The sequence below is a fragment of the Macaca nemestrina genome, chromosome 20 (assembly GCF_043159975.1).
Source record: "Macaca nemestrina isolate mMacNem1 chromosome 20, mMacNem.hap1, whole genome shotgun sequence".
Classification (NCBI taxonomy): domain Eukaryota; kingdom Metazoa; phylum Chordata; class Mammalia; order Primates; family Cercopithecidae; genus Macaca; species Macaca nemestrina.
In genome coordinates this window covers 61801536-61813962 of record NC_092144.1, presented here as the reverse complement: position 1 = coordinate 61813962, position 12427 = coordinate 61801536, and the positions used below count along the sequence as shown (strand labels likewise).

Genomic DNA, 12427 nt, shown 5'->3' with positions numbered 1-12427 from the left:
AAAAACATTAACAACCAAATTCTAAAAATTTATATGGAAAGGCAAAGGAACTAAAATAGCCAAACTACTTTTGAAAAGGAACAACATTGAAGTACTCATGCTACTTAATGTCAAGACTTGCTCTTAAGCTACAATTATCAAGACAGTGTGATATTGGCTAAACGGTAGACAGATAGACCAGTGGAACACAATAGAGTCCAGAAATAGATCCACACACAATATTGACTTTTGACATATGTAAAAAATTCAATGAAAAAAGAATATTGTTTCCAACAAATGGTACTGGCGTAATTGGAGATTAAAAAATATTAACAAAGGGAACCGCCATCTTCCAGTAATTTGCCAAAATGACGAACACAAAGGGAAAGAGGAGAGGCACCCAATATATGTTCTCTAAGCCTTTTAGAAAACATGGAGTTGTTCCTTTGGCCACGTATATGCGATTCTATAAGAAAGGTGATATCGTAGACATCAAGGGAATGGGTACCGTTCAAAAAGGAATGCCCCACAAGTGTTACCATGGCAAAACTGGGAGAGTCTACATTACCCAGCATGCTGTTGGCATTGTTGTAAACAAACAAGGGCAAGATTCTTGCCAAGAGAATTAATGTACGTATTGAGCACATTAAGCACTCTAAGAGCCGAGATAGCTTCCTGAAACGCGTGAAGGAAAATGATCAGAAAAAGAAAGAAGCCAAAGAGAAAGGTACCTGGGTTCAACTGAAGCGCCAGCCTGCTCCACCCAGAGAAGCACACTTTGTGAGAACCAATGGGAAGGAGCCTGAGCTGCTGGAACCTATTCCCTATGAATTCATGGCATAATAGGTGTTAAAAAAAAAAAAATAAAAGACCTCTGGGCTGAAAAAACAAACAAACAAACAAACAAATATTAACAAAAAAGAAACTCAACCTAAGCCTCACATTGTTTGCAAAAGATAATTAAAGATGGATTATAGATTTAAATGTTAAATGCAGAACTACTACATTTTTAGGAGAAAACATTAAAAAATGTCCAGGACCAAGAGCTAAGCAAAGAATTCTTTGACATGACACCAAAAGCACAATCTGTGAAAAAGGAATAAGTTGGACTTCATAAAAATGAAAAAATTTTACTTTGAAAGTTATGGTTGATTACTCAGGCATGGTGGTTTGCACCTCCAGTCCCAGCTACTTGGGAGGCTGAGGCAGGAGGATCACTTGAGCCGGAGGGGGCAGAGGCTGCAGTGAGCTGAGATTGCACCACTGCACTCCAGCCTGGGAAACAGAGTAAGACCTTCTCTCAAAAAAATAAAAAATAAAAAGGAAAAGGAAAGTTATGGTTAAGCTTTATACTCAATAAAAATTTAAAAAGAAATAGAGCAGATCATCACATTGCTCTGCATCTTTTAATGGCTACGAGGCATCTAACTCAGGCTTAACAAACTCTGCTGTATATGGCTCAGACCTCATTTTCTGGATACCCACTCTCTTTCTCACTGAAAAATGACAGATGAATGTGGAGGCTGTTGCAATAGATGAAGAAAAAGAGAGGCATCGAAGGCTCTCAGACCAGTGAAGAATGAGAGAAGGGAGGTGATTTTGTGATTGACAGAAAGCTACAACGAGTGCTATGAAAAGAACTAAAATATTTGCTGAACTAGACTGGAGAGCATCTGAGAGGCTACGTTATCTTAGGGACTCAGAAAAAAAAAATTTTCTGAGGAGGTTATGTTTAAACAGAGATTGGAATTACATGAACTGGTCACATGAAAGTTCAAGAGGAAGAATATTCCAAGCAGGAGAGCAGTTAGTACAAAGATTCTGAGACAAGAATGAATTTGGTATGTTTGAGAAATAAAGATATTACTAGTGTAATTACTAACAACATAATCGATGAAAGAAAAACTGTTGAGGAAGAACATCAGAAGGACAGGCAAAAGCCAGATAATATGAGGCTTTGGGAGTCAGATAGCAGATTCAGATGTTTTTATTATTAGCACGATGGGAAGCTGTTGGAGGGTGTTAATCAAGAGATGGGCATGCTAGGCCGGGCGCGGTGGCTCAAGCCTGTAATCTCAGCACTTTGGGAGGCCGAGACGGGCGGATCACGAGGTCAGGAGATCGAGACCACCCTGGCTAACACGGCGAAACCCCGTCTCTACTAAAAAATACAAAAAAAACTAGCCGGGCGAGGTGGCGGACGCCTGTAGTCCCAGCTACTCGGGAGGCTGAGGCAGGAAAATGGCGTGAACCCGGGAGGCGGAGCTTGCAGTGAGCTGAGATCCGGCCACTGCACTCCAGCCTGGGCGACAGAGCGAGACTCCGTCTCCAAAAAAAAAAAAAAAAAAAAGATGGGCATGCTCATATTTATATTAGAAGAAAAAACTTTGGCTGCTGGGTGAATAACTGACTGCTATAGAGCAAGAGTGAATTCAGAAAGATTAGGAAACTATTGTAGTGGTCCGAATGGTGATGGTTTGAAGTCAGGTGGTGGTGGACAGGAAAGAAACACACAGATTTCGTCCATGTTTTTGACATAGAGTCAATGGGATATGGTGATGGATTAGATTAAAAGAATCAATAGGCCGGGCGCAGTGGCTCATGCCCGTAATCCCTGCACTTTGGGAGGCCAAGGCAGGCAGATCACTTGAGATCAGGAGTTTGAGACCAGCCTGGCCAATATGGTGAAACCCCATCTCTACTAAAAATACAAATATTAGCCAGGTGGGGTGGCATGCACCTGTAACCCCAGCTATTTGGGAGACTGAGGCAGGATAATTGCTTGAACCTGGGAGGTGTAGGTTGCAGTGAGCCAAGATCATGCCACTGCACTCCAGCCTGGACAACAGAGCGAGACTCTGTCTCATAAAAAATAAACAAAATAAAAAGAACCAATAATTACTTGTATTTGGAACTTAAGACATTTGGTAGAGTGTGATGACTTTTCCTAAATTTGGAAGAAATGTAGAAGATTTGGCAAGCAACTGTTTTAGGGGAAATCAAATTGATAGTTTTACTTTGATGATGCCCCATAGGTTTTCAATTGGTAATGCAGAGGAAGGAGGTAGATACCACTCTGGAATCCTGAAGAGAAGTTGTGGATTATGATGGATGTTTAGGGGGAGTCATTTATGTACAGATGGGATTTCAAGTTATGGGAACACATTACCTAGGATGACTGCATTGAAGCAAGTAGATGAGGGGGTCTAGAATTGAGCCCTCGGATACACCAACATTTAAAAGAGAAAAGAGCCAGTCAAGGAGATTGAGAAAGATAAGTCATGGAGGTAGGAAGAAAACCAAACAATTGGGATGTTGCCAAGAGAATTATATATTTTAAAATAAAAGGGAGTCATATATGCTTAGGGGCCTAAGATTCCCATCATTATCAGATAAGCATATATGACTTAGATTTACCCCGTTGAATTCATAGTCAGGCACCAAATGTCTGAACCTGCAGTGCAATAACATGGCAATGGATGTCACTGTTGTCCTTGATAAGAGTAGTCCCACTGTAGTAATCAGGACATGAACCCATTTAGAATGAGTTCTGGAGAAAATGTGAAATTAGGAAGTAGAGAAAGGAACTGGAAGTGACCCTTGAGTTTGCTGTCAAGGAGAGCAGAGAAATTGGTTGTAAAGTTCAGGAGGATGTGTGTGGTACAAGAGGTTTTTACATTTTCAGTTAGTAAATGAGAGAACAGATGTATATGCTGATGGCAAAAACACAAAAAGAAAATTTCGTAATAAAGAAGACCGAGAGAGAAAGACTATTTCCATTTCTACCACTCAATTTCTACTAATTTCTATTAGTTAATGCTTCATCTTTCCTCTGTGTTTTTTTGTTTGTTTGTTTTTAAACACTAGAAACATATGCTGTGTCAGTCAGGTTTCCACCAGATAAATAGGACTGAAAATGAATCAGAGACCTAAATGTAAAAGACAAAATTATAAAACTAGAAGATAACAGGAGAAAATCTAGATGACCTTGGGTTTGGCACCCTGTTGTTTTGACTTTACCGATTGTTACTAAAAAAATCTGGGGGTGAGCTCCATTTGCACTGGCCTTGTAGGCAGCTGTTTCCCTTTTGAAGGTGTCCCACTTGACCTCTGAGTGGCTGGTGGGGACAAGGAGTGATAACAGCAAGGAATGTAGCAACCAAGGAGGCACTAGCCTCAGCAGCACTTGCTTTTGCAAATTGCCAAGGGGACTCAGGTGCAGTTGCCATATCACAGGTTAGGCTTAGGTGACTTGATCCTTTCATCCTGGCTCTCCTTTATGAACACACTGAAGCCCAGCATTTTATCATCTTTTCTGGTTTCACTGTGAGGGAATTGCTGCTACCCAGGAGCCTGGTATCCTATGGCTCTCTCATCAGTGAGATGTGTAGGAGATCGGTCAGGATGGTGGGAAAAATTGTAAGATAAATTATAGGAAAAGGACACAAGCCTTCTCGGAAGGCCTGGGGTTTGCATAGCTTCAGAAGAGCATTTGGCTGAAGTCAGCTGAATTTTCGCAGAATGGATAACAAGGAAGTGTAAAGGAATTGATCTAGATAAGTTTGTTTACTTAGGCCTTGGAACCTGGTCTTTAGTCATCTATGCACAGGACTGCTCTCTTTTGGGGGGCAGGGTGACAATGTTAATTACCCACAAGATGTGTTGACTTGAGGCCTTTGTCATTAAATCTGTACTGAATAAATGCCCGCAGTGCCAGCTTGTCAGGGCCGTGACTGCTGACTCTTTACAGCTCCCTCCTCAGTGTCTGTGAGCTTCCCGGTCCCCTAGCCTGCTTTTTCACTGGATATCAGCATCAGAATGCATTTGTTCATCCATCTTTCAGCCAGCTTCTGCAGGTTGGATCCGGCAGAGATGAACGTAGAGTTTCACCATACTGGCCAGCTCACTCTGACTGGAGACCAGGACTTTGCAACTTATACCCAGTACAGGCCAGACCACTACCAAGACCCCATGTAACAAGAACAGCATATACAGCTCAAGGGACAACATGCCCTGAAGTAGTGGCCCGTCAGCAGGGGCTGTATTGGAGAAAGAGTGACTGCTGTTCATAGTGAAACATCCTCATTACAATGAAACCTGCCTTCCAGGAGCTGCAGGGGAGCCTGAAGGCTCAGAGAGCCATCTATATTCACCAGAGTTTCTGGAGCATCCCCAAGGCAACACCTGACAACAGCAGTACTAAGTTGCACAAAGCAGCAAAATCTGAAACCAGCAAGCAGTAGTGCCATCCCAGACTGACCAGGCCTGATACAGGAAGTTAGTGAGCCATCCACATGAACACACATTGGGAAGTATTTCTGTGTGGTAATTGTCCCATAATTAAAAAAAAACAAATCTGAGTTTCCTGAACCCACAATATATCATCATGAAATGGGAATTGAGAATCCACAATGAAAACTCCTGAAGAGGAAAAGAAAAATGGAGAGAATGTAGTGGCTTTGTTCTACTGCAATTAACCAAGGCCAGTGGGAAGGAATAGTAAGAATCCCCTGTCCTGGCAGTGGAGGAAGTCTCTTAATTAGCCCATCTGGAAGCCCTGGCATTCCTATCTAAATTTTGTCCTTCTTTTATTTTCTCTTTCTTTCTTTCTTTCCTTCCTTTCTTTCTTTCTTTCTTTCTTTCTTTCTTTCTTTCTTTCTTTCTTTCTTTCTTTCTCTTTCTTTCTTTCTTTCTTTCTTTCTTTCTTTCTTTCTTTCTTTCTTTCTTTCTTTCTTTCTTTCTTTCTTTCTTTCTTTCTTTCTTTCTCTTTCTTTCTTCCTTTCCTTTCCTTTCCTTTCCTTTCCTTTCCTTTCCTTTCCTTTCCTTTCCTTTCCTTCTTCCTTTCCTTCCTTCCTTTCTTTCTGATGGAATCTTTCTCTCTCTCCCAGGCTAGAGTGCAGTGGCATATTCTCAGCTCATTGCAACCTCTGCCTCCCAGGTTCAAAGAATTCTCCTTCCTCAGCCTCCCAAGTAGCTGGGATTACAGGTGCGCACCACCATGCGCAGATAATTTTTGTATTTTTTGTAGAGACAGGATTTCCACATGTTGGCCAGACTGGTCTAGAACTCTTGACCTCAAATAATCCACCCACCTTGGCCTCCCAAAGTGCTGGGATTATAGGAGTCAGCCATCATGCCCAGCCTTGTTCCTTCTTTTCTATGGCTACACCTTGGTTGGGCATTTAAGAATATACACCTCCTGAGAACTCTAAAGCGTTTATAGGAGTCAAACGTGCAAATGAAATGCGCAAACTGCTCTACCTTGGAAATGCAAATAACTTTAGGAGAGACAGAAGGGAAAAGGAGAAGAAAACGGAGTAAAGCAGTGGAGTGAGTGAGAACGTTGATAACAGGACTGCCTGATATTCATGTTGAGTGGTGTCTTTTGCCAGTGCATCAGGGAAGTATGTTACACAATACAGAATTAACAACTTCTGAGTGTTTATGTGCAGAAAGCAAGGTAAAAGGCTGAGTTATGAGTTATTTATTTAAATATGAAGTCATTAGGCAATAATTAGCCAGAGTAGTTTACTTAAGCAGAAGCTCAAAATCAGCAATGTTCATGAAAATGTAAGCCAGCTGGGAATTTACAAATATTGTGGACATGAGGATGGGAATTTCCTAGACCTGACCTGATTCATATTATGAGGACTGGAGATAATTTTGACTGGACATTAAGTGATATTATTGTTTATTAATGAGATAAACATTTATTGAGTGTCTATCACATATCAGACACTATCTTATATGCAGGGGATTGGGATTCATCAGCAAACAATATAGACCAAAATTCCTGCCCTCAGATAGCTTACATTCTCATTACTTGAAAGAAACATATCAACTACCATACAGTTATTATACTGTTTCATGCCAATAAGTGAAATCACATTTGCAAAAATTTTGACAGTGAGAGATGTCTAACGTGGCTGACTCCTTCCTGCCTCTAGCCTCAAAGGTTGTCTGTCTTTGCTCACTCCTGTATATAGGCTAAGATAACCTGGGGAAGAATTTAGTTTATGGTTTAACATGGAAGCAAGGATGATAGTAGGCCTTCCCTAACTCACACCCTCCTTGTTCTGGGACTGAAAGGCAATGAAAGGCCTAAGATTAGGATTGTGTGAGGAGTCTGAATTCTGCTAAAATGAAGGATTATAGTTTCTATAATCCTTTACTGCCAGGTGTCATGTGGCCGGTGACACCTGGGCAGTAAAGGCCAAGATTTGTAACTTCCCCAATCACTTCTATAGGTGACACCTCTATTGTAGACCCTAGGATTAGTCTTTTGAGATGTTTTTCAGACTTTCATTGTAGCAACTGACTGACCCCACAGGGAGCTCATGACTCATGACTCAAGTGGTCCTGTGACCCCCTCACTCCAAGGCAGACTCAGTGCATGAGGACCACTTTCAACTCTCCTATGGTTGCCTTCCCAACCAGTCAGCAGCACCCATTCCCTAGTCCCCTGCCCACCAAACTATCTTTGAAAAACCATAACCTCTCAGGGAAACTGATTTGAATGATAACTCCAGTTCATCCATGTGGCCAGCATCATGTTAATTAAACTCTTTCTTTACTGCAATACCACAGTCTCAGTAAACTGGTTTTGTCTGTGCAGCAGGCAGGAGGAACCCACTGGGTGATTACATAAGTTTGGTAGTTGGGATGAAATGGCCAAATTTCTTGAATTTGAAAATCACAGTCTACCAAAAGTGAGCAATGTGAAAAAGAAAATGGCCAGGTCTAATAATTATTAAAGAAATTGAACCTATATTTAAAAGCCTTCCCAAAAAACAAACCCAAGATCCAGTTGACTTCACTAGCAAATTTTTCTAAATGTTTAAAAAAGATATAATACCTGAGGATAGAATTAGAAAATTGCTTCCAAACTCCTTTCAGGAAAATATGCATTTTATGTAAAAGTTAACAAGGACAGTAGAGAAAAGTGAAATAACAGAGCCATCTCTATATAAACATAAATACAGAAATTCTAAACAAATCTGTGACACAGATTATAAATGTTCAAAAATCATGGGCAAGCGTGGTTTATTTCAGAAATGCAAGGGTAGTGTAACATTGAAAACGTAATCTAATTTATAATGATATAAATAAAAGAATAAAAGTAATATGATCTTGTTAATATTTACAGAAACCGCATTTAATAAAGTTCAATATTCATTCACAATTTAAACAATAAAAGAAAACTCTTAACAAATAAGAATAGAAGAAACCTTCTACAGTCTGACTTTAAAAAGAGAAAGCCCGAGGAAGCTTATGGCAAACATTTTACTTAATGGTAGATAAAGATTTTTTCTAAAAAAACACTATCTCATCTAAGCCTTACAAATCCCCCCACTTTGTCTCTTCTCTTGTACTCTTTTCCCACTTCCACTTAGTCTCAGGATATAGGCTGAGGTCCAGACATGAAAAATAACACCCACAGTGGCCTCATTATCTACTTCTTACCCTCAAATCAGGGAGGGCACTGAAGTATTTTCCCTGAGGAAATACTTGAGCCACTCATCCTGTAATGACTCAATGTGACCAAGGTTAAATGAAGTTAGGACTGAGATTAGGGTATCTGGTATTAAGATGTATGTTGGTTTTAGCCCATGGTTTCTGCTTCATAACTCCCGTATCCCTTGCTACACGCCTTTGTTATAATGTTGGGTGGGTTAAGCCTCAGGAAACAGAATCTCTCTCCTTTCCTTTCATCTACCCCAAAGCAGGACTCTAATCTTCCCTCACCTTTCTAATTGTGGGTCTTAAGACCCTCCCCAGGGAGGGTCCCATCCTGTACTCTGGAGGAAAGAATGCTGACATCATGAAGCTTCCATAAAAACCCAAGAGGACTGGATTTGGAGAGCTTCATGAGAGGTGAACACGCAGAGGTTCCCGGAGGGTGATGCACTTAGGAAGGGCATGGAACCTGCTCATTTCTTCCTGCATACCTTGCCCTATGCGCCTCTTCATCTGTATCCTTTGTAGTATCTTTTATAATAAACCAGCAAGCCAAAATAAATGTTTGCTGAGTTCTGTGAGCCACTCTAGCAATTAAATTATTTCTCTGAGTTCCATGAGCCACTTTACCCCCAAAGAGGGGGTAGTGGGAACCCTGATTGAAGCTGGTTGGTCCAGAGTTTCAGAAGGCTGGATTTGTGACTTGTGTCTCAACTGGAGGAGCAGACTTGGGGAATGAGCCTTAAATCTGTGGGATCTGACACTAACTCCAGGTAGATAGTGTTGGAATTTAATTGTACGACACCCAGATGGTGTCTACTGCTTGGCTGTGGGGAAAACCTCCTACACGTTTGGTACAGACTTCTTTTATGTTGATGATTGTGGTGGTGGTGGTAGTATGAATGTAGAAGAAAAACACTGTCAGAATTTTTTTTCCGCTTAATGCAGGGTAGAAAGAGACAGAGCCCCAAAATATCCCCAACCTCACATTGCTTGTAACTCCCTCTCCTCAGGAGGTGAAGCGGAATTGGTGTCTGTGTTGCTGGTCTGGGTTGAGTCAGGGACCTCAGTCAGGGCCCTCTCCAAACTAGTGGGCAAGGAGCGAATCAGTCTTTCTTGGAAGTTATGACCCATGAAGACGTAGAGAACTGGGTTGAGGCAGCTGTTAAAAAAGGCCAAGGAGCTTGTTGGGTAAAGCAGGAAAATAATGATTTTGTATTTGCCATTGAACAAAATCTCTTTGAGCCAGACTGCCATTAGAATGCCAGTTAGTTCATAAGGGAACCAACAGATGAAGAAAGAAGCCACCACAGCAGTGAAGACGTGTAAGGGACGGCTGGATTTAGTCATGCGCTTTTTGTGAATTTTGGCAACGATGATCCCATAGCAGACTGTGATGATGGACATGGGTATGCTGAAGCCAATAATGAAGTGGAGGATCAGAGAGACCTTGGCCATGGTAATGAACACGTTCATCCTCTCTACAACAGTGTCACCCCAGAATGGAAATCTGAAAATACAGTGTGTGTCCCCATTCTCAGTACTTACTGTAGTCCAGAAGATGAAATCTGGTAAGGTAAGGACTATGGCAAGAACCCAGAGTCCCATGATCACCCTCTTGGCCAGACTCAAGGTGCGATGGTTCTGGGCCCAGGCTGGATGCAGGACACAAATACAGCGGTCCAGAGCAATGACAGTGATCAGGTAGACACTGACAAACAAGTTGATGTCTATCATGACATGAACTAACTTACATAGGAACGAGCCAAAAGGCCATTTTTCTCTCATGGCGACTGAGACCATTCGGAATGGTAGGATGGCACTGAAAGAGAAGTCAGCCAGGGCCAGGTTCAGGTAACAGATGGTGCTGACTGTGCGTGTCATCTGGAATCCAGCCACCCAGATCACGAGCCCATTGCCCAGGACTCCGAAGACAAAGGTGACTCCGTGGACTAGCAGTGAGAAGATCCACAGAACGGTGTAGCCAGCAGGCTCAGGGAGCACCTCCTCAGATTCATTCAGAGGAATGGAGAAGTCGCTTTCCATCTTCCCACACCTGTAACATTTCAGCAATGGCCATTTCTCAGCTGTGGCACCATCTTACAGTACAACTATTCATTAACTTCCACTATAGCTCCTCCTCCTACCAAGACCCGCCCTAGTGAGCCTTGTGAATAGTTATAACATAAAATTGTCACTCTCTCAGAGTTCCTTTGGGAAAGGATAGTTCTCCATATCCCCGTCATTATTAATATGCATTCCATCTATCAGGCTGATTAGCAAGAGGATTAAAGGGCTCTATCCACCAGCGGAAATACTGAACTGAGAGTGTATGGACAATGGAAATTGAGCATAGGCAGCTTCAGCGTCGTGAGGAAGGCACAAGACTCAGAGTCAGAAGGTTCACATCTGTGGCCTCTATCACTCAATGCAAACATGCTGGCAAGCTCTGCAACTTCTTTCGGCCCCATGCTCTCCCAGTCTCCCAGCTCCTGTCCCTCCCACTGTGAGGACCCTTTACCTATTTTTTAGTTGATATTTAATTTAAAGTTTTAGGATTTGGGTTGAGTTCATAGCTGAAGAGGATTTGGAACAATTACCTGTAATATGTAGACATATATTATGTGTTATAGGCCGGGCGTGGTGACTCATGCCTGTAACCCCAGCACTTTAGGAGGTTGAGGAGGATGGATCACTTGAGGTCAGGAGTTGGAGACTAGCCTGGCCAACATGGTGAAACTCCATCTCTACTAAAAATACAAAACTTAGCCAGGTGTGGTGGCGAGAGCCTGTAACTCCAACTACTTAGGAGGCTGAGGCAGGAGAATTGCTTGAACCCAGGAGGCGGAGGTTGCAGTGAGCCAAGATCGTGCCATTGCACTTCAGCCTGGGCGTCAGAGCGAGACTCCGTCCCCCTGCCCCCACCAAAAAAAAAAAAAAAAAAAGAGCAGAAATATATTACATCCTATAGATTCTATGCTAGAGGAAGTCAACAAAGGGGACCCTATATTTACTTTCTCCCTTCTGCTTTTCATTGTCCCTACTTGATATAAAGTTCTGTGCTTGGGATGCAGTGAATTAGCATTTGTTGTATATCTTCAAGGTCTGTGGGATAAACAGAATGAGCATGAATATTTAGCTAATATTTGTAGGGTTCTTATCAGAGACTATTCACTGTGTTAATTGCTATGTATGGGTTGTAGTTTGGTCTACATAATAGCTCTGTAATATTCATTGTTTGTAGTTTCCATAGGAATGACTCAATGTTGAGAGTAATTGTGAAATCTGCTGGTCACTTAAGTAGGAAACAGTAGACAAAGATCTTTAATTTAGCTTAGTCTGAATTCTAAGCCCTATCTCTATGCAACAATTTTGACAGATATTGCTGGTGGTGCCCCTCCCCTACAAATAACTGTTCATCATTTCTTCTCTGCAAATCAAATCGCAATTTTGTTCAGTTACTCACTCTTTGGGGAAGGTATCCCTCCTCCATCTTTGCGGGCATATCTTGATTTTCTAATTTGTTCTAACTAGAATTACTTTTGCTTTGCAAGGGATTGCTTATTGGTGGACACATGACTAAATTCTGGGCAATAACACTATGGGAAGATATCCTGGTGTGTTTCTGGGATCTATTTCCTTGCTTTTAAGAAACAGAATCACAAAATTACAGTCCCTGTCTCTGCACCAGGTCACATGGGAAGCTGTTGCATCCAACTCAACCCAAAGGTCTCTGTGTCCCTTGTGTCTTTGCCACTTGACCAAATTTGCTTATACTGTGGTCTGTGGGCTTTATCAGAAGCATCCAAGGTATTTGTTAAAGTGCATATTCTAGAGTGAACCCCACTCTAGAATCTCTCTGTGTAAAAGCTACAGTGATTTTTATGGCCATGAAAATTAGAGACTCTTCCCACCCTGGGCTATCCAGCCTCTCTAAAAGTAACAGCAATTATCTAGCGCTTGTTCTCATCTAATACTCATAGTAACATTG

At 41.8% G+C, this 12427-nt stretch overlaps 1 protein-coding gene and 1 pseudogene across 1 annotated transcript; one reads left to right on the top strand and one right to left on the bottom strand.

The window, feature by feature from the left end:
* The first annotated feature begins 332 nt into the window (after positions 1–332).
* LOC105497090 (large ribosomal subunit protein eL21-like) lies at positions 333–847 on the top strand (annotated as a pseudogene).
* Positions 848–9420: 8573 nt separating this feature from the next.
* On the bottom strand, positions 9421–10482 carry LOC105497091 (formyl peptide receptor 3). The gene has a single exon (XM_011767831.3). It carries the CDS (start codon positions 10480–10482, stop codon positions 9421–9423), a length of 1062 nt encoding a protein of 353 aa, XP_011766133.1.
* Between the last annotated feature and the right edge of the window lie 1945 nt (positions 10483–12427).

Bases quoted from the DNA above. Each gene is read 5' to 3' on its own strand.
- LOC105497091 (XM_011767831.3), bottom strand. From the start codon at position 10,482: ATGGAAAGCGACTTCTCCATTCCTCTGAATGAATCTGAGGAGGTGCTC.